At 40.7% G+C, this 25,999-nt stretch overlaps 1 protein-coding gene across 11 annotated transcripts in view; it reads left to right on the top strand.

Moving 5' to 3' along the window:
* Positions 1-25,999, top strand: part of AAK1 (AP2 associated kinase 1) — a 174,897-nt gene that overhangs the window by 61,152 nt on the left and 87,746 nt on the right. For all 11 annotated transcript variants that reach the window (XM_063078924.1, XM_063078919.1, XM_063078917.1 and 8 more), the window contains exon 3: positions 22,229-22,347. In XM_063078924.1, coding sequence (XP_062934994.1) covers positions 22,229-22,347 — 119 coding nt within the window. The remainder of the gene's footprint in view (positions 1-22,228; positions 22,348-25,999) is intronic.

Here is a 25,999-nt window from a genome sequence, read left to right as displayed (position 1 = left end):
AGTTGGTCAGACTCCCCCAAAGGTTTCTGTTTTGGGAGTGCACCAAGAAATTGCAATGTTCTAGGAGAAAAATTAAGAGGATTTGAAATAAGCCAATGGCAGTGAGTATGGGCAGAAGTAAGCATATTTGAAAGAGATGGAGAAAAACCATTAAGATTTGGTAATAAGTTGGATATTGGGGAGAGGGAGTCATTGAAGATAGGAAATGAGGTAGGTGTTGGTCACATTCACAGGAATAGGGAACACAGGAAAGGAGGCTTGGGAACTGTGTACGGAAGGCATGTCTGGGGCTTGATTTCAATTTCTATATGTTGAGTTTGGGGGCACCTGTGAAAATTACAAGTGGAAATGTCCATCAGGTTAATTGAGCAAATCAAATATATAGGTCTGGACATCTGGAGAGAGTTGTCAATATTATGGATGAAATTAAAGGATGCTTAAATGTTTAATGGGTGAAATACCCAGGGAGCATTTGTAATGTAAATAGAGATGACTCAGGACTGAGACTTGAGGAAACACTAGCATTTAAGGAACAAGAAGAGGATGAGGAACTCTAAAAGAGATCAAGAAGTGGACAGAAATGTAGGGGGAAAACTGAGCACCTAATATCCTTTCCTTTGGAAGCCCAAAGGAAATAGTGTTTGATTGAAGCATGTCACCCATGAAAAGTGCTGAGATGTATCTGAAAAGTGTCTGCTGGTTTAAGCCACAGAGAGGTCCTGGGCCTTGGAGAGGGCAGATGCCACTTTACAAGAGGTTTCTGAATAACTGGAAGGTAGAGTTAGGGGTGGGGAGGGGGAGTATAGGCAGTTTAAAATATCTGGTTGTGAAAGAGAGGAAAGGGGTACTAGCTAGTTGGTTCAAGAAAGGGGTGATGAGATTTTTTTCTTTTTTCTTTTTAAGATCTGGAGCACTTTTAAACACTGATAGGAGAGAGGCAGTAGAGAAGAGCATTTGAAAATACAAGAGAGGGGGACAGTTTCTGGAGTGAACTCCGTAAAGGGGGAGTGATGGGCCCTAGAGATAGGAGGAGGGATGGATGCCAGGCCAGGCCTGATACAGGGAACTTACACTCTTGAGGGAGGGGTGTGAAAGTTGGGGGACACTGGGTGAATTCAGGACTTTTTAGAAGTTGAGAACTGTTGATAGATGGGGTGGTGGAAAGGGAGGAGTAGAAGTCTCATTCAGTGTTGAGAGTTTTAAAGTGATGTTTTTGACCCCGGAAACAATTTTAGATACAAAAGTGGCTGGCTGTGCCGTAGAGATCAGTAGGAGATAGGGAGAAGGTGATGTACCTGGAAACAGGATCTCGTTGCATTTGAACTCTAGTCTGAGCCAGGTAATCGATGTGCTCAGTAACATTGCGTTCTCAGGTTTCCTTAGAATGGAATCACTAATTGCAATGAAGCAGGCTCTGAGCAGAGTCAGCATCTCTTCATATTCAGCATTCAGAGAGAAGCCTAAAGCCATCTCTCTGTTGAAAATTTTACTGAAAACACTTCCCACACCCTCATCACACACTATTACTAATGTAACCCTATTGGGATGTGTTTGTGATCTGATTTTGTCTAATGCTAACTGTATCTCACTTCATCCAAAACTCTTGACTTGCAATAATTAATTACTGCTTGAAAGCTGAGAAGTGAGGTGGCGTGTTCCCTTTTACAGCCCTAGTGGGGGAGGAGGGTAGGGAATGCAGGGAATTCTACTCCTTCCTCCTCTCCAACTCTGGCCTTCCCCTCCACTGCAGACCACATTGCCTCAGGAGCCTGAATTTTTTTAGGGTGCCTTAGTGAAGATGAAGATGAAAGGGATACCCAGGGTCAGTGAAAAGAAGTCGAATTTAAGAATAAGTCCTGATCTTCACCATCCCACTCCCTCCCTGACCTACAGTGCTAGGCTTTGTGGAGATATGCTGCATCTTGGTCTGGGTCCATCCTTCTTCCTGTGGAAACAAATGTGGTAGGGATAAGGAGAGGTCTTGCCAGTACCTGGTCTCTTTTTTGGCACAGAAAGACAGTAGACTGCACCCTGCTTGCTGTTAGAGCAAATGCAAAGGGCAAGAGAAGAGAGGTTAGGACCAAGAAGGAAGGAATGTAACTCAAGCTTTGTAGCTGAAATCCCTCCCACAGTCTGGTCTGAGAAATCATATCTCCTCCACTGTGCTGGAAGGTAGAAGATGATGTGCTGAAAGCCAGTGCACCAGTAGTTACTTGGCACTCTCCCATATGGCTAGTCAGCTCTCCTTGTTATGGGGTATGGGGTGTGAGGAGTTTAACCTAGAGCAGTACACAAGAGGAGAAGTGTTAAGGCACCATTTCTCCCTTACAGTGGGGGCATAAATTATTCAGAGTAGCATAGTTCCTTGGGGAGGCACAGTAGCCCACCCTCAGTATGTGGGGGCCAGAGGTCAGACAGTGGAAAGTGCAGTGAACTCCTTGCCTTGCTGTGTCTCATTTTCCTTCTTGGTCAAATGAGACTTGAGTCTTTGGTAGATGATGAGAAAATCACAGTAGAATGTGCTGGAGGATCCTTTGGAAGCATGTTTTATAGGTAGACTTTAGGAAATGAGCCTGCTAGGCACAGGCTGAGAGCATTGGGGACATGTCCAGGTTTTGGGCAGAAGAACCTGCGGTTGGTTCCCCATCAGCAAGATGGATATAATAATACTTGCCTCACAGGGCTGTCATGAGGATGCAGTTAGATAATGCATGTGAAAGTACGTGGTACAGAGCTGAATCTCAGTGCTATTTTTAAGATGTGTCCTAAACAGATGTGCTATAAAGTAGCTGGAAGATGTGAAGGTCTGGCAGGGAATAGGCCATGTGGCCTCATTTCTGTGGAGCATTATATTGTGTGTATGTTTCTTCCCCCCTTATATTCAGATTGTGCTATTACCAGAGCATTTGTTCAGGTGCTGTCTAGGGTGGTCATGCTTCTGTGATCATTGACTTGATCTTATAGAAATGAGGCTCTGGAGGCCGTTGTTTTCTAGTAATGTACAGAAATGTTACCGGGTGGACCTAGGCCTTGATAAACTTCTCATAAGCATGGTTATTATAATTCACTTTGATTCACTTGCTTTTTGAATGTTAGTGTGCATATCATTTGTTTATACCTTCATTAAAACTCGAGCATAATTGTCAACATATAAATATTTAAAAATAGTATTCTGTTAAAGACTCATAATGTTCCTCTTATGGTTGGAGGGGGATATCAGTCATTGTATATTGTACATTTTTTTAATGGAAAGGGTTTTTCTGTTTTAATCCCAGGAAGTCACTGTGGAGAGATATTGAGCTAGTGGAGGGTAAGGAGGACACTGTAGGAGTTGTGGTCTAGCAGAACCTGGGAGAGTGCGTGGGGCTCTGTAGATCAGATTATTCCTCTCTCCGGGCTATTCTCGTTCTTCTTTTGTTCCTGCTTAGTGCTGCCATCAGACCAGAAAGGAATTGGTCTGCCTCACTGCCCTGACCATGGTGGAGGGATGGAAACATTTTCCAGGAAATTAGCCAGTCCAGATTACAGTAAGCGTAGAAACAAATTAATGCAAAAACTCCACAACGAACAAAATATCAGAATTTGAAATTAAGACAGGATCATTAATAGTGCTGTGCCCAGCCATATTGGACCCTAAGGAAAAAGGAAAAATCAATACTGACCCTGTCTTTATTTAAAAATTTGAAATTTATCGTGGATTTTTTGCCTTAATTTTGAGTTTTTGGAAATATTGCAGTAAAATAGTATTTATTTTGATTGCTAAGTTTTTTTGGCACTTCTCTGAATGTTGTGCCCTGGGCAAGTGCCTCACTCCACTTACCCTAGTCCCCATCCTAGTTTTATACCAAAGACAGACGAAGTTTTCCCCTCGAGTAATTTAGTTCATTGATCGGTGCTGGTGTGCTCATGGTCCTTTTTGGAGACTCAACTTCTTAACAAGCCTCCCCAGGTTTGGAGAGTAGGTTTTTCTTTAAAAACTAACAACCAAAAAAGTTTTTTATAATTAAAAAAAGATATATGGTCAAAAATAGAGAGAAGGATAAGGAAGAAAATAAACATCTAGAATCCCGTCATCCACAGGTAAATCAGTCTAAGATTTTTTCTTGTATGTTTCAGTCAGCATTTTCTTACATTTTCTTCTAGTCTTTTTGCTATACACATGAATTTTTACATAGCTGTGTTCTTAATAAACTTAGAGTTTTATATCTTGTTCTTTATATCTAATGTACTGTGAGCATTTTAACATTTAAAATGTTAAATGTTTTACCCACTATATACTGTTCTTTTGTATGGACAAACTTTAATTTTTTTTTTTTAACCAAATCTCTTATTAGATATTTAAATAGTTTCCATTTTTCATGCTTAAAGTTTTTTTTTGTTTTTTTTTTTTTGGTCTTGGATATTTTTGTACATATTTTGTGGATATTTCAAATTATTTTCTTAAGACAGAGTCCTAGAAGTAGTATTTGGGGGCCAGAGGAGCTACTGGGCTTTTCATACATACTGCTTTCCAGGCGCATACCAACCGATATTTCTTTTTTTTTTTTTTTTTACCAACCGATATTTCTACCAGAAGGGTATCTGCCTAACTCAGACTGCTTGCTGATACGGCTTATAGAATATTCAACTCTCATTCTTTCCCTTTCCTCAACTTTATTTGACATATTGTCTTAACAATAGTACTAGATACTTAGGTAGAATTGTCCTCCTCTTCCTTCCAGGTCAGGTGGGATCCTCTGTTCTTCAAATCTACCTCCCTTCCTAGTTTGGTATAAACCTCATCTAAGCCCTGTGACATCTTGGTTTTTCCTGGTGCCCTGTCGTGGCTCCTGAATGAGTGAACATATTCCTAATTAAGCTTCAGATATTTTTTTCCTAGGCTTCTGGTTGCTCTGCATGGACCTTGTGGCCTTTTTCTTGAATCCTTTGATGAGGCCCCCAAGACTGGTTATTGGAATATTGGCCTTCCTCCTTAACCCAAATTCTGTCTCTGTTTTGTTTTGTTCTAGTACTCATTTATTATCAATCTAGTTGATGAGTTTATATTCATTTGGTTTCTAAGCTGTTAATGCTTCAGTGAAGCTTGGTGTCTTTATGTTTTGTTTGGAGCCTGAGTCAAGTCTGATCTCAGCTGTGCCCAAGAGGGCTTGGGAATGGGCCATCCCTGGAGCTTACTGCATTGCCAGCGCTCCCACTGAGAGCCAGAAACTGACTCCACAGTTCTGGTTCTTTTCCTGTTCCCAGTCCCCTCTTTCTTTGGAGTCACTCACTAAGTTTCTGTTTCCCCCCCTGAGGAATGTCTTGGTCTCTCAGATCTTTCATGGAACAAAGCGGAAGGACAACGTGGAGGGCGATGCCTAGGCAGACTTCTCTACTGTGCAGGCAACAGTTTTCACACAGGGCCAAGACAAGAGTGAGCCATTTGCCTCAAGTGCCAACTTGAAGGGGGCACCCAAAAGTCAGTAATCAAGATAAAGAATATTTGTATGCAATATTTTAAAAATAAAAATGAATTGTGGACAGATTATCAGAATTTAAAATAAAGACAAGATCAGTAACAGTGCTGTGCTCAGCCTTCCTGCAGCCTTAGACAAAAGGAAGAAATTAATACTCTGTCTTTTTGTGGCAAAGGCAAGTGCCATACTCCCATCACCCTAAACCTGGCCCTGGTTTTACACCAAAGGCAGAAGAAGTTTTTCCTTGATGTACTTCAGTTCATTGGTTGGGGCTGGTGGGCTCCTGGTCCTTTTTGGAGATTCGCTTTCTTGACACACCTCCCCAGTTTTGTCTGTGGCTGAGCTTTTATTTTTTCTAAGAAAAACTCCAGCCTGTGTGTTTCTTCCAATTTCAGGGCTAAATCCTCTTCCCTGTGATTGCTTTCTGATAATCTCAGGTAAAAACCATCTTCTCAGCATCCCCAGATGATGAGTGCTCTGAGTGCTGGGGACCTTGTTTCCTCTACTCCCTGACCCTGATCTGTGAGCTCAAGGAAGGTGAGGACGCAGACATGTCCCCCTATTCAATTTCCCTGTTCCTGTCCTTTCCTAAATACATTTTTTGACAATTTTTCCTCCTTAGCTCTTCATATGTTAATGCGAGTTCTATTTTAATGTAAATCTTGTGTTTAACTTAAAAATTCTAACTTACCAAGAGTGATTTTTAAAACTCTGTTTTAATATTCTGTTCTGGATACTTTGTGTTAAAGGAACCTATAATTGTTAAAATTATTAAAACTGTATTAGAGCTTATATATTCTACATACATATTGGTGCAAGCAAGGTGTCTTAGGGTCATGGGGTATAAGGAATAGAAATTTAATTCAAATTAGATTAAGTAAAACAAATTTATTGGATAGATATAGAGGCACCTCCCAGAACCCAGGGAGTGAAGCTAGTAGTGAAGCTTGTGAGTATTGGAAAGTTATCAGGTTACTCTTCTGTTGTCTGTCTGTCTCTCTCCTTTTGGAGCCTCATAGTTTCAGATTGCATCTTCTTCCAAGTGTCTACTTCATTCTTTTATCTTTTTTGCAGAACACTCTTCTTGCTTATTTGTGAGCATGCACATGGCTGATAGTAGCCACCAGCCTAGTCTATGTGGTTCTGTAGCACCATCTGATTATAGCTTTTGGGTTGTCACTTCAGATTCTTAAGGGAGAATGTATGCCAGCTGTCCACACCTAGTCCAGTTAGCTGTGGCCAGGGAAAGGGGGGTCACTTGATATAATGTATCTAATTGTTATTTCAGCATCAGGTGAAGAATATGGCAAACTAGACCAATGTGTTTCCTGCAATGAATAAAAATAAAATCCTTACCCTCTGAGAGAATATAGGCCCAGTGAGAAAGACTGGTATACAGATAAGTGGGATATAATCAGGGTAAAAAAAATCAGGGTGGGCATTCTGTTGGTTGAAAGTTCACACAGAAGTCCTGGTTTGAGCTACATTTGGACTTCAAGCTACAGTTTACTAGATAAAGAGGGGACAGGCATTCCAATTGACAATATATGCAAAAAGAACTGAAGATCAGAGGACACTGTCCAGGCACTATCAGGAATTCACTGTGGGCTCTGGATTATTATGGTGGGACTGTTACTCCATGTTAAAGTTGGGATTTAATCTTGTAGGTGGCTTAGCGCTAGAGGAGAATTATAAGTAGAGAAACAATATGATTGGATTTGCTGTTAATTGATCAAACATCTATAATCACCTACCACATGCTAAGCACTATGCTAGTCCTGAGGATTCCAACTGAAATAAGCCCTTCTTGCCATTTTTGTTTTCTTTGGTGGCTCATTTTTTCAGGTGTTCCACCCAGAGAACAATCTAGAATGTTGTCCTTATGGGTTTACAATATTCAAAGTCCTTAAATGGGTGTAGAAATAACAAGTATCAATTCTACCAAGGCAGAAAAGAGTGGTTCCCTCTTTGCCTTGGTCTGTCTAGTGGAGAGATTAACATATCCCAGTTATTATTTTAACAGTCTTAAATTCCTTTTATCAAGCAAAAGATTGGGACAGGATATTCCAGGAAAGGGGATAGCATGTGTAAACCTCCTAGAGATAAATTAGCAAAAAAGTTAAAGTTCTGAAAGTTTGGCGGTGGGGGAAGAGGAGAGGTGGGAAGTGGGGGAGGAGGAGAGGTGGGAGGAGAGAGTATTGGGAGACAAGGCTGGGTGAGAAGAGGGCATTATTCAAATTACAAAGGGTCTGGAACTGCCTTCAGTTATTGGTGGGAGTATAAAATGGTACAACTACTTTGAAAAAAGAACTGGCAGTATATATATATATTTAATATGTATCTCCCCCGTGGCCCAGCACTTCTACTCTTAGGTATTTACCCAAGAGCAATAAAAACATGACATGAAAATACTTGTACAGGAATTCTAACAGAGCTTTTTTCATAATAGCCCAAATTTCAGATAACCCAAATGTCCATTGTAAGAGAAAGTACAAACAGGTTTTTTCAAATAATGGAATACTAGTCAGCGATAAAAAGTTAACAGACTACTGATACACTTAACAATATAACTATCATGAAGAGTACAATACCCATACACAGAAAGCTGCATATTGTATGATTTCATTTATATGAAGTTCTAAAGTAGGCAAAACTGGTAATAAATGAAATAAATCAAAACAGTGGTTGCCTCTGGAGGAATGTGGGTGGAGTTGTCTGGAAAGGGACCTTAAGAGACTTTCTGTCAGATGGAAAAGTTTAATATTTTGATGGCGGTTTGGTTTACATAAGTGTATGCATTTATTAAAACTCATCCAGTAATATACTTAAAATTTGTACATTTCACTGTAAATAAATTTTATTTACTCCCAACCCCCAAAAGAACCACAAGCCTGAACATTAAAGATATGCATGCCAAAGTATTTAGGGTAAAGTGCACTGAGGTCTGCAATTGACCTGGAAATGCATCAAAAATAAGATGAGTTGATGTTTGGATAGATGGATGATCAAGCAAATATAGCAAAATGTTAACAATTGCAGACACTAGGTGGTAGGTATGTGGGTGTTTGCAGTATGATCTTTTCAACTTTACTGTTTTTGAAATTCTCTTTAATAAAATGGGGAAAAATATAAAGCTTCTTGAATACTACTGCATTAAGGAATTTGGACTTTCCTCTGGCTTGGTGGGACTAATGAATGCTTTTAAGAGGAATTATTTGATATGAGTTTTTTTAGAAAGAGATCTGAGGCACAGAGACTTAGGACTCTATTTTAGTTCATCTAGTAAAGAAAAGAGGGAGGGTGTGAGCTAAGGAAGGAGCATCTGGGATGGAGTGGAAGGGATGGACTCTGAGTTTAGGGGATAGAATTAAGACAATGAAATCCACTCGGGTGATGGTGCAAGTTGGAGTGGGGAGGTGATAAGCTGGTGCATAGTCCTGGGTGAAGGACCATGACCCAGGGGCTTGTGACTAGCAGTAATATGGTCAGACAACCTGAACCTCAGAGAGGAAAGGCTCTAGATGGAGCTAAATTGGAATGCTCTGTAATTAACAGTTGGGAGCTGAGAAAATGTCAGCCTGCTTTCCAGGATGAGAGCTCATCTCCTTTTTGAACTAGAGAGTTGGGGCAGAGTAGGATGGCTTAGAAAAAGTAGTTATGTCTAGAGACCAGTTCTAATGAAACCTAAAGAGTTGAAAACTTTTATTTTATGTACCTTTGGTGCCAGAGCATGTTCCATAACCTGAGCTCAAATCACCACTCTAGAAAGTGCTCTTTCTGGTTCAGGATTCAGAGCTATTTACCCTGATCTTATTACAAAAGCATTAAGTGTGGAAGACTTAGCTTTGAAACATCAAGTTAAACTGGAATACTCTGGAATTAACAGTTTCCCAACTGTTGGCTGAGAGAATGGCAGCCAAAATTTTGCTTTGCTGAATCCTCCATTCTCCTTTGGCAAATGTGGACCAATAATACACGTGGAGTCCTGGTGGAGATGATTAGAGCCAGAGCATGGGGATCTGTTGCATCCAGGTTCTGATGCTGTTCCTCTGGCTGACCTCAGCTGCTCTATTTGTACACCACTTATTAGAAGATTGCGGCCCCGGTGGCTTAGCAGGGTGAGCACAATTCATCCCCAAGAGGCTCTCCACTCCTTCAGGTGAGGGTTGGTTTAGGATTGAGCATGGGGTTATTTGATTCTTTCCCTTTTCAACTGAAGAGGATTTTCATTTCTAGCACAAGTGTTATTTCTGAAAGAAGGGATTGTGCATAGAACAAGTGTTTGTTATTGTGCCAGCATGGAGATTTCTGTGAAGCTCCCTGTAAAGCTGCACCTTGAGCATATTGCCCCGGGGTGAAGGCTTCAGTCAGCTCTCATCTCACGCTGCTCTCAGTTGTGCCAGGTTGAGCAGCGCAGGGTTTTCTCTGTGGGGGTAGACTACCTTATCACATAGAGGGTGTTCTTTCAATATATGTCCTGTCTGTCCCATACTGGGTTCTAACCTTCTGAAAATCTGGGACTAGGCAGTGTGTTGTTGCTGTTATTGTTGCTTTGTTTTGTTGTTTTTTTGTATCTTTTATGGTACTAGGCAAACACGTTGTATAACAAACACTTGAGTACCTGCTATGTAGCAGGCTCTGTGCTGGGCGAAAGAGATGCCACAGTGAACTAGTCATCAGCCCTGCCCTTGTGCAGTTTACAGAGTACAAGGGAAGGAGGCATTAAGTGGGAACAACCCATGTAAGTATGTAATTATACTCATGATATGTCCTCAAGGAAAAGTGGAGGATGCTGTGAATAACAAGGGATGTAACCTAATCAGAAGGGATTGGGGGCCAGGGTAATCAGGAAAGCTTAGCCAAGGAAGTAACATTTAGTCTGAAACCTGAAAGATGGTTGGTAGGAGTAGATCAGGCCAAGAATGGGATGAAAAGAGCAAAGAGAGAAACATGTGGAAAGATCCTTAGGCAGGTTGCAGCATAAGCAACTCTGAGTAGGAAAGAAGGCTCTGTGGCTGGAACAGAGTGAGCAGTGGAAGGCTATGTATGAATGAGGCTGGAGAAAGATCACATCACCTAGGGCCTTGAAGGCTGTGGTCAGCATTTGGAGTTTTATTCTCTAAAAGCAGTGAGAAGCCACTGAGGAATTTCAAATAGGTGAATGATATTCAATTTCTATTTTATTTTATTTTTTTGGCAGCTGGCTGTTATGGCGATCTGAACCCTTGACCTTGGTGTTATCAGCATCATGCTGTAACTGAGTGAACTAACCGGTTAGCCCTCAGTTTTTGTTTTTAAAAGATCACCTTGGCTGCAGTGTGGAGAACAGAAAATGGCTCGATCTGACTTAAGGAAGCAGTTCTGTGGATTTTAATGAACAAAGAATATGGCCCTACTGATGTCTCTCACCATTTCTCTCTACTTTCGCCAGATAGCTAACTCTATGGCAACAGTACAGCAAAGGTGGGACCAGGTAGCTCAGTGAAAGACCCTCTTTTTATCAGCCTTAGCTGTTGGCAGGCCAGGCTCAATGTGCTCTGGCTCTGTGTGCAGTAATTCATAAGCCTTTGGTGTGTATGAACCAACTTGGTTTCTTATCCTTCTCCTTTGTTCCAGGCAGGCAGGTGCCTTTCCTGGAATTTTTTTTTTTTTAATTGCAGGGAGAGAAGAGGAGAGTCTTGCCAAACCTCTAAAGTGAATCCCCCGAGCTAAAGAAGCTCCCCAGTCATCATAGTCCTGGAGAGGAAAAACCAATTGCTGGCATTATGCATTCATCCTGGGCTGCAGCCTTGACTTGGTTCTGTTGATGTTTTTGTACCACTGCCAATGTTTGCCAGTCTCTGCTTTTGTGCACACAGCCCAACTGGGGAGAGAGGGAGTTGAATACCTCAAGTCATCCCCCATCTGGGTGTTCTTTCTGTCTGGGGAAAGGACTGCTTTGACATGTTCCCCAGAAGGAGCCGGCACATGGTGATTTTTAATTTGAGGCAAAGGAAGAGAGGTTGATGTTAAAAAAAAAAACCAAACAAACCTCAAACCCCCACTGAAATCAGTGTTGACACATGCTTCAGATTGACCTTTTCTCCTCTTTGCTCTGCTCCTTGCCATCTGTTCTAGAGTTTTGAGAATTTTTGTTCCTTCTGAAACTTCTGTCAAAGTTGTCTTCAATGTGAATACATTGTGGATGGGTGCTGGTTAGCCTCTTGATCATAACTCCCTGGTGGGAGCTCACGAACAATGCAGACAGTGCACCCAAGTTCTCACTGCAGAGAGGACTCTCTCCTACCTGATCAGCTAGAAAGGCAGAGCTTTGGGCAGCCCCCCCTTGCCTTTCACTATGACTTTTATCCATTCCCTGTGAGTGGAGATGTTCCTGCATGGTCTGCTGCTGAAGGGAGGGGACGGCAGCTTGAGAGAAAGGACCAGGAACTGGCATGCCTGGATTCTGGCCCCGGCTCTATCACTAGATGACAGTATTAGGGAGGCCACCAGGGCTTTTCTCTGTGCCTCAGTTTCCTAGTCAGTCAAGTGGAGGTTGTAATACATGGCCTCCTTACTCCACAGTCTCTTGTAAAGATTGAAGCAGGGCTATCTAGTTCAGTCCTATCCTAGAGATATGTTTTCCTTAACCTGCACATGGTTTAAGAGATTTTTTAAAGTTTGTTGCCTGGATTTGAAAATCAGATTTCACCTAAAAATCCAGCTTCTCTTGAAAATCAAAAGACTTGGCTACCCTCAGCCCACATTCCTCCATGGCAACAATTGTTTGGCATTGAGGGGGGGGTTCCCTCATGAGTGGTTTGCCACAGTCCCCACCATTCCTCCTTGTGATCTCCCTGACATAAGTCTGTGTCATCATACTCCATCTATACATTTTGTTATACTTGGACTTGTTATACTCTTTATATAATCTGTCTGGCCCCTTTAGGATTTGGGTTTTTGCCCTTGATACCAAGAAGATATTCCAGATATTCCAGGTTTAGTAAACTATCATTCAAATACAAAGAGGTGTTTTTTGGGCTGGGAGGGGAAAGGAGGGAACACCTGTACTCATCACATACTTCCTATGTGCTAGGTGCTTTGCCTATCATTTAATCCTCCCCAAAGCTATGAGAGAGATCTTAGCTGCCCGTGACAGGTGAGAGGATGGCCTCAGGGAGATTGTAGCTTGCCTGAGCCAGGGTTTGAACCTAACCTATCAGACTCTAAAGGAATACTGCATTGTCTCAGGTAAAGTGGATGTAGTCGTGTAGCCCCCTCTCCAGAAGCTGCCTGTACACATTTATGCCTACAGTGGGAATGTGAGTAAGGGCTGTTTGCATGACTTGCAGTGGTGAAGGCCTTTTGCCTTTATAAAATACTTTTACATAGATCTACAGAATGTTCCTTGAGTAATTTGTTTTCACCTCTAAAGCATCTTTTCCAGAATTACTATTAAACAGTGAAGCTGCCTTGTTTGAAGGAAGTTGTGTGCAGAGTCTTACCTGTAAGTGGAGTCCGTTTTTCCTTGTGCTGCCACTGAAATGCCTTCTGTAATCCTACGGCTTGGAGGAACCTAGTTTAAAAACCACTAATTTGGTCTTAATTTCTGCAGTTGAGGAAATAAAGGCCAGAGGTATCTAGTAACTTATTCAGTGTTGCTCTTCTGTTTACATCTCCTGGATAAATTCTTTCTTTCTTTTTTTTTTTTTAATTTTATTTTGTCGATATACATTGTGGCTGATTATTGTTGCCCATCACCAAAACCTCCCTCCCTCCTCCCTCCCCTCCTCCCCCCCTCCTGGATAAATTCTAATTTAACTGGGTTCTCTGATTCTTTAGAAAAGCTTCAGCAGGCTGTTTTATTTTATGCTCATTTTCTCCTCTCAGGTAATTCAAAGAGAAGCTGCATTAAGTAAGCAGCACTCATTGAGTTTATCCTTATTTTAAAAGAGAAACAAAAAGTTTATAGGGCAGAAAAGTGGAAGACAAAGAGCAGATAATAGGCTTGGATGAAGTTTTTCTTATTTTGGTATACTCTGGCTCCTTTATTTCGTGTCTTCTTTTTATCTCAGACAAGTGGAAGCTATTCCCAAAGGTGTAAATGGGACTTAAGTTAGGAAGTGAAGTTTCCTTTTAGCTGTAGGAAATAGGCAGGTGGTGGATTATAGTGCCTAGAATCTAGGACCGATTTAAAAATATCTAGCAATACCTCTTTGACAGCAAATCCAGAAATCCTGTCTCAGCACCATGATGGGCTGCTTTGTCTCATATGCCTGGTCTAATCAGTCTCATTGTCTGCCCAGCTGTTTCCCATCACAACTCAGATAATAATCAGTTTGGTGTTTTTCTTTTCTTCTCTTCCCACTCACCTTACCTTCCCTATTCCTTATTTTTCCTTGCTAAGTGGAATTCACTGGTGTCCTGATTCATTCAAAACATCCAGGTACCATCTAGCACAATTCAGTTTTTGATACGGAACCAGACGAGGTACTACATACTTCTTCCAAAGCTCCATTGCTGATGTCAAATATCATGGTGAGGCTCCTCAAGAGGTTTTATCTTTGTTTTAAAAAAGTTTTAGTTGAAGACCATGATCTCTCATTGATGTCAGAACTGAAAGAGATTTTAAAGATTATATAGTCCCCCTCTGTGTGTTATAAATTCTCACTGACCTTCTTCTCCCAGCAGAGAACTAGGGATTTCTATAATCTTTGCTTATATGAGAGGTAGGAGTCCAAGTTATCTCAATAATTTCATTGGTCCATGATCCTATGGTTATTAAAGCCTTTTATCAGGAAAGTGATGGGAAGTAACTAATTATAGGCGTTTAAATGAAGGATCTATAGGGAAATGCAAATTAAAAACACAATGAGATATCACTACACATCCACTAGAATGGCTAAAATGAGAAAGACCTATGATACCAGGTGTTGGTGAGGATGTGAAACAACCAGAACTCTCACGTGTGTGGCTATTGGGAGGGTAAAATGGTACAACCGCTGTTGTACTATTGGCAGTTTCTTATAAAGCTGAATATATACTTACGATGTGACCCAACAATTCCATTCCTAGGTATTTACCTAAGAGAAATAATTACCTAGGTCCATAGAAAATATTTTTATATGAATGTTCAACTCATAATAGCCAATAGCTAGAAACAATTCAAATATCCTTCAACAGGTGAATGGATAAACTAATTTTGAAATATATATATGATGGAATAAGTTGTCAAAAAAAATTTTTAAAAGCCCCCAAACTGCTGATACATGTAACAATGAGGATGAATCTCAAATATTATGCTAAGTGAAAGAAACTAGCTAGATGCTAAAGAGTATATACTATATGATTCCATTTATTCTAGAGCAATCAAAACCGAACTATAGGGACAGAAAGCAGATCAGAAGTTACGTGGGGTGGGGCAGGGTGTGGATATTGTCTACAAAGGAGCATGAAGAACTGTTTGCAGTGATGGATTGATTGTGGCTGTAGGGAAAACATAGGAAAATGGTCAGGGCCCCTCAGATATTCAGAATCTTGCTGAGCATTTGATGTTAATATGTACATGTGCCCAGGTGTTCCTTGGCTATTGTCTGATGTAGATGCATGTGGGCACCCAGGTGTCCTGGGTTATCAGACTTAAGTATAAAGGACTAGTGGCTCTGATCCACGGTGTCCACCGTCCTCATGGTGGCCGCCACTGGATCTGTAAGCTTCTACTGCTGAAGAAGGTGAGGACTGAGCTTGTGTTGTCTGCCAACGGCTCCTGGGATCTTTTCTCAATCGTCTAGCATGGACCTGCGTGTGAGGTCTGGTGACTCAGTCTGTATAACAGGTTTGAAAGGTCTGTGGGCCTATAAAGCTACATGACTATGCTGGTTGTTGAGTTACAGCCATTTGTAACTAAAGCCAAGATGTTTCATTATTTTAGTTATACTAAGTTTCCATTTGTATTGTCCAGGCTAGGGCTCAGACCCTTTGTGGAGTAAGACAAATCATAATTAATGCCAGAATGTTTCGTTATTTTATGTATTGTCAGGGCTAGGGCTCAGACCTTTCAAACCCATTGTATAGACTGGGTCACCAGACCCCTCACACGCAGGTCCCACGCTAGGTAATTGGGAAAGATCCCGGGAGCTGTTGGCAGATAACGTGAGCTCAGGCCTCAGCAAGGGCAGCAGCAGCTTACAGGTCCAGCAGGTTACAGTTCTGGTGGTGGCAGCAGCCTCTTGGAGGGTCCCGGTGACCTTGGCAGCAACAGTCTCTAACAGTAGTAACAGCTGCCGCATGGGACCCCTGGGGGAGGGGGGCACTGTGGATCAGAGCCACTGGTCCTTTATACTTAAGTCATAACCTAGGACACCTGGGTGCACATGCACAATTACATTGGACAATAACCAAGGAACACCTGGGCGCACGTGCCTGTTTATATCAAATGCTTGGCAAGATTCTGAACATCTGAGGGGCCCTGATCATTTTCCTGTATTTTCCCGACAGGGCGCTAACCCCTAGCCCTGACAATACAAATGGAAAACTTAGTGTAAATAAAATAATGAAACATTTTGGCTTTAGTTATGAATTGCCTAGCCATACAATTGGCATAGTCACTTAGCAATACAATTGGCCAGTTGGCAGGATTCTGACAATGGCCCTAACCCGATAGTGGTGGTGGTTACAAGAATTTATGTAGTTGTGAAAACTCATCAAAGTGTACACTTAAATGGGAGGTTTGTATTGTATGTATGAGTAAAGTTGATTTAAAAAGAAAAATTAATTTTTTTTCTGAAGCCAATGTATCATTTTTATTACTAACAGAGGAAGTGACTTTAGGTCTGTTAGGGCCAAATATGGGAAAATGTACACTTTCCTCCCTTCATGGAGATGCTGGTCATCAGTCATGCCAACTATCCAGCCTGGAGGAGATCTTGCTCCTAAGACAAAGAAGAGGAGAGCTGGGCTTATTCTTCCCAAATTTACAGATCAGATAAGTCACTCTCCCTTTCCAGGATAGAGTGAATTAAAGGGAGAGGGGATGTGAAGAAGCCAGGAATGTCACATCAATGGAGCTACCTCCATCTGGGAGAAGATATCAAAAGTGAATATCAGTATCATTCTGTTGGGAAAATAGAGGAAAAATGGTCAGGGCACCTCAGATGTTCAGAATCTTGCCAAGCATTTGATGTAAACAGGCATATGCCCTCAGGTGTTCTTTGGTTATTGTCTCATGTAATTGCACATGTGCACCCAGGTGTCCTGGGTTATGGACTTAAGTATAAGGATAAGTGACTCTGATCCACGGTGCCTCCCATCCCTGGGATGCCCTGCTGTGGGGGACATGGGGAGGCTACTACTGCTGCTGGATGCTGCTGCTGCTAGTGCCCCCAGGACACCTTGCAAGGCTACTGCCACTGCTGGACCTGTAAGCTGCCGGACCTGTAAGCTGCTGCCGCTGAGGAAGCTGAGGACTGAGCTCATGTCATCTGCCAACAGCTCCTGGACTCTTTCCCAATTACCTAGCATGGACCTGCGTGTGAGGAGTCTGGTGATCCAGTCTGTACAATGGGTTTGGAGGGTCTGAGCCCTAGCTCTGACAACATAAATGGAAACAGTGTAACTAAAATAATGAAACATTTTGGCTTTAGTTATGATTTGCCTTACTTTACACATTCTCTAACACAAAAAACCTTAAGTAGGAACAAATAAAGAGTATCCGCTCTGGAAAGATGAAGAAAAGTTACTTTTAGGTCGCTGAATTGTAAACTGAATTTGTATAAAAAACCAAAATCTATCAAAACAAATGAAAATGAACTTAATTTAAAAATAAGTATTTGTTCAGGAGGAAAAAGGGTTCTTTATAATAATAAATTAAAGCATCTATTTTAATAACTGATTAATCTTCATAAAACATTTGAGTCAGTGAGTTGCAGTGGCAATTACTTTGCTCCTAGTGAAATAAGAGCACAAAGTGGTTGATGTACTTGAGTTTTGTCAAAAAGAAAAATTTAAAAAGGCAATAGATCTAGTCCAAACTGTACCACTAACTAGCTTCAATTGTTCCTGTGAAAGGAACGTAATCTCTCTGCATCACTTTTCTATTGGGAAAATGGTTACTATAGGTTGCTCACCTACCTCATTCAGTTATTGTGAAAACACAAATGAAATAATTTATTTTGAAATTCTTTTAAAATAAGTCATATACAAATGTTGGGTTGGGGAAATAGTCCATAAACTCTTTAGGGGAAAAAAGCAAGAACTGGGATAACCAATTGTTGGGGAAATATAGGAAAATTGTCAGGGCCCCTAGATGTTCAGAATCTTGCCAAGCGTTTGATGTTAATATGTACGTGTGCCCAGGTGTTCTTTGGTTGTCTAATGTAATTGTGCATGTGTGCCCAGGTGTCCTGGGTTATTGGACTTGAGTATAAAGGACGAGTGGCTCTAGTCCACAGGCCCCCCTGATCCACAGGATGTCCCTGGGGGGAGGGCTGCGGAGAGGCTGCTACGGCTGCTGGAGGCTGTTGCTGCAAGCTGTAGCTGCCAGGGCCTCCGGGACCCTCTGGGAGGCCACCACCACTGCTGCTGGAGGCTTCTGTAAGCTGCTGCTGCTGCTGCTGCTGCTGCTGCTGCTGCTGTTGCAGACTGAGCTCATGTTGTCTGCCAACGGCTCCTAGGATCTTTCCCAATTACCTAGCGTGGACCTGCGTGTTGAGGGGTCCAGTGACCCAGTCTGTACAATGGGTTTGAAGGGTCTGTGAGCCCTTAGCCCTGACAATACAAACGGAAACTTAGTATAATGAAACATTTTGGCTTTAGTTATGAAATTGCCCTAGCCATACAACTAGCATAGCTATTACCTTAACCCGACAACTGGTGTAGTCATGTAGCTTCACACCAATGTATGAGCTCTTATATGTATTTTGGAATTTATTTGCAAGTCATCTTCTAACTTTGTGGAACACGGGGTGTGTCACTTCCCCTCCTTGGCCATCAGTAAAATGAAGGGGTTAGACTAGATCAGAGGTAGAAGACTGGAGGCTCAGATTCTCTAAAGGCTTTAGATATTTTCTTTAGCCTTTACAGTGTTGGCCTCTCCAGCATTAATTTAAAATGTGACTTGTTACCAGTGTTTAAATCTGGAGATTTCACATAAAGTTTTGGGTTTCCAGCTTATCTTTAGAAATTTGCAGGTCTAACAAAACTGGATCCATATTCCCACATGGTAACAATTACCTAAGTTGTATAGTAGCTGTCTCTTTACATGGACCATACACATTAGTTTCTTATAGTCTCCACCACTTTCTGTATTCTTTTCTGTTCTTTAGAAACAATTAAGAGGAAAGTTAATTTACTATTGAGTGCCTGCTGTGTGTTAGGCACTGATGATCCAGAAGGGAACCAAACAGACAAAATCTTGAAACATGGTGAATTGTAAATACCTATCCAGATCTCCGTTAAAAATTAGGCAGATAAAGTTAAACCAACAGTGCTATATATTTTAGGGAAAATGGGAGAAAGCATGTTTCTTTGTGGAAGTAAAAGAAATCCCTACATATTTAATAGGATTTTTAAAAATCCCTACATAAAGTGTGTCTGTGTCAAAATTGCCTTGTCTGTTTTCACTTACTTACTTCAAATAATAGACTAGATCTTTTTTCCCTTTGTGATTCAATAACTTGTGGATGAAATTATCTTTGTTTTTCGAAAAATACTACTAGGCAGAGAGACTGGTACAGAAATGTTAAATTTTCTTAATTCTGTCCAAACCATCATCCCCAACTCAGCTTTAGATTTTTCCATTTAATCAGGATCTTGGGATGCAACTCCATCTGAAATAAGCATCTCTGTTGATAGTCTTCTGTAACAGCCTGAACCCTCTAGCTCTGGCTGAGAGTCTCGTTACCCTGATCCGTGTGGTGGACATGGACCTGTGCTCGAGAAATATCTTGAGTGGTGCCATCTCCTCTCTACCTTCTAACCTAGTAGTTTACATCTTCATTTGGTCAACTACACAGTGATAGTGGCCAATGTTTTAGACTGATGAATCCTATTAGGCTTGGATTTTGATTTCATGATTTAAATGCTTTTCACCTGCAAATAAGCCCTTTTATAGGTGTAGATGCTTAATAATGTGTTTCTGTCTATGTTAGGCAGTGATCCATTGCTTTGCTTTTAGATTTATCATGGTCATAGGCTTTGAGAATCTGGGCTGGCTCTCAGCCAGTTATACTTGCTGGATTGTGTGGTAGGAGACTGACCCATTTCTTCCTGCCCAGCTGGAAAGGTCATCTTGCCACCTGGCAGAGAAAACTACACTATTTCCATCTGGTGGTAGTTATCTCAATTTGCAGCATCATCAACCTGCTTCTAAAAGGACTACCTTGTCCTTTAGTAGTGCCAGGTATCACAGAATTGTGGAAATACCCATTCCCAACTTGTTTCATGGCTCTATTAGATGTCTCATTATCTAATGGTGTTTTACATGGTTTTTTCTGTGATAAGTGAAGTGGAAGGAACATTTTTTGGACAGGTAGGAGAGTAACACTGCTCCAGGTTCTGCCCATAACAACTCATGGGACTCCTAAGCCTCACTTGCTTTCTCTACCCTTAGAGCAAAATGCTTTGATTTAATGCTGTCTAGGAGTGCTACTGGTGCAAAGTCTGTAGCTCTATGATTTTTTTTTTTTTTTTGGCAGCTGGCTGGTATGGTGATCTGAACCCTTGACATTTGTGTTAATAACACTGCGCTCTAACCAACTGAGCCAACCAGCCAGCCCAGTTCTATGATTTTTAAAAGAATCTATAAAATGAATACCTACTTGTATTATTTACAAAACAGTTATGAATATACGTAGAAATTTTATAATTTATACTACCATTTCCCCCATTTCTAATTATAAGATGTATCATGGGCTATTTTGGGGGAAAAAAGAGATAAATACCACTATAATAAATGTACATATTTATTACAAGACAAATTCTGATACCCTAAAAATTAAACTGTAAAAAGTGTGCATCTAAGCATTGAGGAATTTGTGTGTGTGTGTATGTGTGTGTGTGTAAGATGTCTAATTTTCAATGCTAGGTTTTTTTAAGTAAATACTCAAAATTCTAGAATAAAATTAATAATTGAGCAGTATAAGTGTAACTTAAAGTATTACAAGAAAATGGAAAATGTTATTGAGGTAGAAAGATTAAAGAGATGACAGTTAAAGACTTCATGGAAAATTTTAGTGTTTATCTGAATACTGAAGAAGAACATAGTGACAGGAAATATACAAACATGTAGTGTCTGGTAAATCATCACAATGAACATTTAGAACACCTAAGACCATTCAAAAAAAATTTTTTTTACAAAATTATGTGTGTCTTTTATGAAAACATGTAATACTGCTATATGATTAAGGCTCTTTTTGCTGGCAAGGAACAGAAACCTATTCAAGCTAACTTCCAAAAGAATAATTATTGTAAAAACACCATAGGAAATGCCATGGATATCCATAGACAGGTATTGAAGTGCTGCTGAGCCTCAGGGAATTAGAATGGCACAGTCAGGACCTGAGTCTTATTTCTCAGAGGCCTGTGTTCTCTATAATGGCTGCTTACTGATCTGTATCAATTTTGCACATGGCTGCTAGCATCAGTACTACGTTATAACTTCAACTCAAGCTCCTGTATTTTCCTCTGTGTTCACCTTTCTCCAATTTGTGACCACCTCTGTGCAGAGACTAGCCTAGCAGGTTTTTTTGCTGCCCCTGGTCAGTGGACAGGATATTCAAGCTAAATGGTGGAGGTGTAGGAGGCAGGCAGATGGACTGTGTGTCCAGTATAACTGTGCTTATTTCAAAGCCTTCAACTTTGACAGTTTGCTACAACTAATCTAGTTAACCTCTCTTAACAATGTCATTGAACACTTTATACAGTGCTTTGGGAGTGATGTTGAGGTAAGTTCTAAGAACTTGTGGAACACAACAATGTAACAAATTTAGAGCATTTGAGAATTCCTTTCAGAGTTTTATAAATTTCTGTTAATGAACTGTGAACTTTCAGAGAAAGGTTAGTGCGGATGTTAAAACATCTGCCCCCAAATGAATCATACTTGCCTAGTGTCTGCTGTGTAGAATAGCACTTTCATATGCCCATATCTTGTATCATCTCAATAGCCCATGCAGTAGGGAGGGCAGGAGGAATCATCAAGGTCTACTTGAATTGCGGGATGGAGTGAAGAAGGATGAGAAGAAGAGATTCTTGAAATTAATTTACAACTATTTATAATAGCAATTATTGAAATAATTTCCTAACCTCTTTGGTATGAGGGAAGGAGGGCTGGACTTATGTTTTTTTAAAAAGTTCTTGGTTTGAATCAAATCTCTAAGCCTCTGTTTTCTTCAGCTAATAATTGTTATTTTAAAGGGAAAAAATAACACTTGGCCTCATAAGGTTGTGGTAAGAATTAAACAAGAGCATGAAAATGCCTAGGACAGTGGTTGGAATGTCTTTTTTTCTTCTTTTGTTCATTCATCTGTTTATTTGTAGGTTCTTTGGAAGATAATTAACTATTCTTCTTTTATCCTGAGATACATGTTTAGGAATAATTTTTCTGACTCTTGCCACCCAATGCCGCAAGTAATATCTCTGACTTTTGAGAATGCCTTCTAGGCCATGCTAGCCTTAAGGGCTGGCTGATGGTGGCATCAATACCATTAACAGTGACAACAGCAGCCTGCAGCCACCAATGTCATCTGGTTGACTTTTTGAATGTGACTCAAAAGAGCTTGTCTGTGTTTCTCTCACAGGTGGATTTGCTATTGTGTTTCTGGTGAGGACAAGCAATGGGATGAAATGTGCCTTGAAACGCATGTTTGTCAACAATGAGCATGATCTCCAGGTGTGCAAGAGAGAAATCCAGATAATGGTAAGTCTCCCGCTTGGACTTGGGACTGCTTGTTTAAAATGGGTGCAGAGACTGTGCCCTCTTGTAAGAAAGCTAAGGGGGGCTTGTTCCCTTCCCTAAGATGGCTGAGAAGCCCCTGGACAAGATGGGAGTGAATAGCCATGGGATATAGGACACTGCTCCTGCCTTGGTCACTTTCAACTGGAAAGTTGAGGAGAAAGGAGCATATTGAGAGAACTGGCCAATTTTTAGGTCAAAGAAAAGCTTATATAACAACTTGGTTCCCAGAAATTAATTGTGGCAATTAAATTGGAAACCCTAACTTTCCAGTGAGCCTCCTCTTCTAGTCTTTTTTTCTGTTAGTTGCCAGTCCCCAATCCCAGTTTTCAACCCTCCTTAGCTCTTCAGCATTCCATGAACACATCCTTACACAACTTTGTATTTTTACATTCCAGCTGGAGTACTTTCCCCCCTTCTTTTGGCCTAGAAACCTAGGCACCCTAGAACCTCATAAATACTCTGATTCTATTTATAGAAGTCCAAGAATAGGCAAAATTGCCAACAGAGATAGAAATCAGAAAGTGGTTAGGGGTGTGGAAAATTGACTAGAAAGGGGCATATGGGAACTTTCTGGGCCATGGAAATGTTCTGTGTGTTGTTTTAGATAGTGGTTACCAGGGATATACAATTGTTGGAAGTCAGTTGAATACCTTAAGATCTGTGCATTTTATTTTATGTTTAATATACCTGAATTTTCAAAAAATTACTCGATTTTCTTTTCTTTTTTTAAAAGATGACCAGTAAGGGGATCTTAACCCTTGACTTGGTGTTGTCGGCACCACACTCTCTGCAGTGAGCTAACCGGCCATCCCTATATAGGGATCCAAACCCGCGCGGCCTTGGTGCTATCAGCGCCACATTCTCCCAAGTGAGCCACGGGCCGGCCCTATAAACTTGCTCATTTTTCAAGATTCAGATTCATATTGTTTAAAGAAAGAGTCTCTCTGTGTTAGAGATACATGCTGAAATATTTACGGATGAAATAATGTGATGTCTCAAAAACAATGAGTGGGTTTAGAAAAGAAACAAGATTGACCATGAGATGAGGATGATCAAAGCAGAGTGACAGGTTTATGGTAGTTTGGTGGAGTAGTCTTTTACTTCTACCTCTGTTTGATAATTTACATAATAAAAACTTTAAATATACAGTCTTTTATTCCTTTGAGTTTCCACGGTACTTTTTATACCAATTACATTGTTATGTTGTAAGTAGTTCTGCTACCAGAAAGTAATTTATTTAAAAATAGAAACTATACTCCAACATGCTGCTTGACATAGCGTAAATACTTAATAAACTTTGGGTGAAATGAATATATGAATAATGGTAATAGCGAATATATGGTTCTTTTGTGCTCTGGATTTTAATGCTTTTGTAAAAAGCAAAAACAGATCCAAAAAATGGGTGGGGGGCATTGTAGGGCTTCCACCAGGCTTTGCTTGCTCCATCCACCCTTTGTGCTGATGCCCTTTCAGTGGCTGCTTAGAGTAACTAGTTGTGCTGCAGTTGGACTACTGAAAGAAGAACTCAGGATTTTAGAGAGCCTGGTACTACTTTTGATTCCAGAAGGCTGAAACTATTTGGGAAAACTGCCTCCCTTACAAAACAAACCACTCCTGAGGCTTGTAGACATACAGTCAAGACCACGTGGATCTGTCTTCCTGCTCCCCTGCCCCACAGCTCTCACTGGATCTTGCTTCATACGCCCAGTGGGTTTTTGGGGTGCTTGTCATTATTCCTTCTCCTCCCTCCTTGTCCCATGCTTGCTCAGCTCTTGCTCACTGTGTTTCCTGTCTTTGCTTCTGCTGTTTCCTCTGCCCTTGTCATACAGAAGTAATCCCATTCTTTCACTTCCTCCCACTCATTTAGAAACATGGTTGAGGGCTTACTTTGTGCTAAGCAGTATCACAGTGGTGGAACTAAGAAGCACAGGCCCATTTGGAGCTCACAAATTAATGGAACTGATTAGGAGTTAAATTACATGGGCTCAAATTCTGGTCTAGTCATGTAGTTATGACAGTTTTGTTTTTTATTTAGTTTATATTTTTTCAAAGCTTAAATATTCAAATAGGTGAACTAAAGCTTGTTACCAAAAACATCAGGCAGTTCCCCAAAGGGTTCTCCTATGCCATTTAAAGGTCCCAGAGGAGAAATTGGTAAAGGGTCACAAAAAATGTTTACATTGTGTAATGATAAACAAAACAAAACCAACAACAACAGAAAAAACACAGCTCTTTTGATAGAAGTGAAAAAAATTAATAAAGTTTAAAAAATAAATAAAGGATCTAGAGGCAACCACCTTAGTTGATTCTTTTAATGGATTTCTAAATAACACACTAATATAACATACTAGTATCACTAGTTCTTGATTTTTTCCTCATTTTAGGCATTATCTCTGTCTTGGTCTATTTTCTATTGCTATAATAGAATACTTGAGACTGGGTAATTTTTTTTTGTCCTTTTCATGACCGGCACTCGGCCAGTCCTATATAGGATCCGAACCCGTGGCGGGAGCGTTGCAGCGCTCCCAGCGCCGCACTCTACCAAGTGCGCCACGGGCTCGGCCCAGGAGACTGGGTAATTTTTTTAAAAAGTTTATTCAGCTCACAGTTCTGGAGGCTGGGAAGTCCAGGATCAGGTGGTCACATCTGGTCATCTTTTGGTGAGGGCCTTGTGCTATGTCATAACATGGCAGAGGGTGTCACATGGTAAGAGGACAAGAGCATGCCTGCTCAGGTCTCTCTTCCTCCTCTTATAAAGCCACCAGTCCCATTATGGGGGTACCACCCTGATGACCTTATCTAATCCTCATTACCTACCAAAGGTCCCACATCCAAATGCCATTAACATGAATTTGAGGATTGTTTCCAACACGTGAAATTTGGGGGACACATTTAAACCATAGCAATCTCCGATTGGAAGTAAAGATTAGCTCTCTGTCATCCCCTGCATGCCCTTCTTCACAAATACTTGCGTTATTCTCATCTCCCATTCTTCTAAAATACCAGTAAGTTTTGGCAGTATGTTGGTTATATTAGTATTAGTTTTTAAATTAATTTGTAAGAAGAGTCTATTCCTGCCAAATCTCTAAAGGACTGTGATTACTATGCCTTTCCCATACAACTGTTTTCACTAGAATTAGTAATAGTCTTTTTTTTCTTCTTTTGGTTTGAGTTTTCTGTGTACTTTACAACAGTGTAATCCCAAACTCTCCCTAAGTTGTGCAGACCATTTTTTGAATAGCTTTAGATGCATTTAGTATTTGAAGATTTCTCCCTCAGTCTTTGGATGTGATGGAATCTAGGCTGGTTGCTCTCTAATTTACAGTCTTATCTTGGGATTTCCGTAGGCATTTCCTTTGCCTCTCTTTTTTGTTAGATCCAGTAGCTTCCTGGTGCATGGTAGGCAATTTTTGGAGAACTTGGAGGTCTGGAAGTATCTTTACTCTATGCTCAGACATGTGATAGTTCGAGTACAAATTCTGGATTGGAAATCATTTCATTCAAAAATTGTAAAGCGTTACTCTACTATATTTTAGCTTTCAGTGTTGCTGTTGGGGAATCTGGAATCATTCTAATGCCTGGTTCTATAGGTGTGACCCATTTTTCCCTCTCA

This window comes from Cynocephalus volans, chromosome 14, assembly GCF_027409185.1.
Source record: "Cynocephalus volans isolate mCynVol1 chromosome 14, mCynVol1.pri, whole genome shotgun sequence".
Taxonomy (NCBI): Eukaryota; Metazoa; Chordata; class Mammalia; order Dermoptera; family Cynocephalidae; genus Cynocephalus; species Cynocephalus volans.
This window is presented reverse-complemented; position numbering and strand designations above follow the sequence as displayed.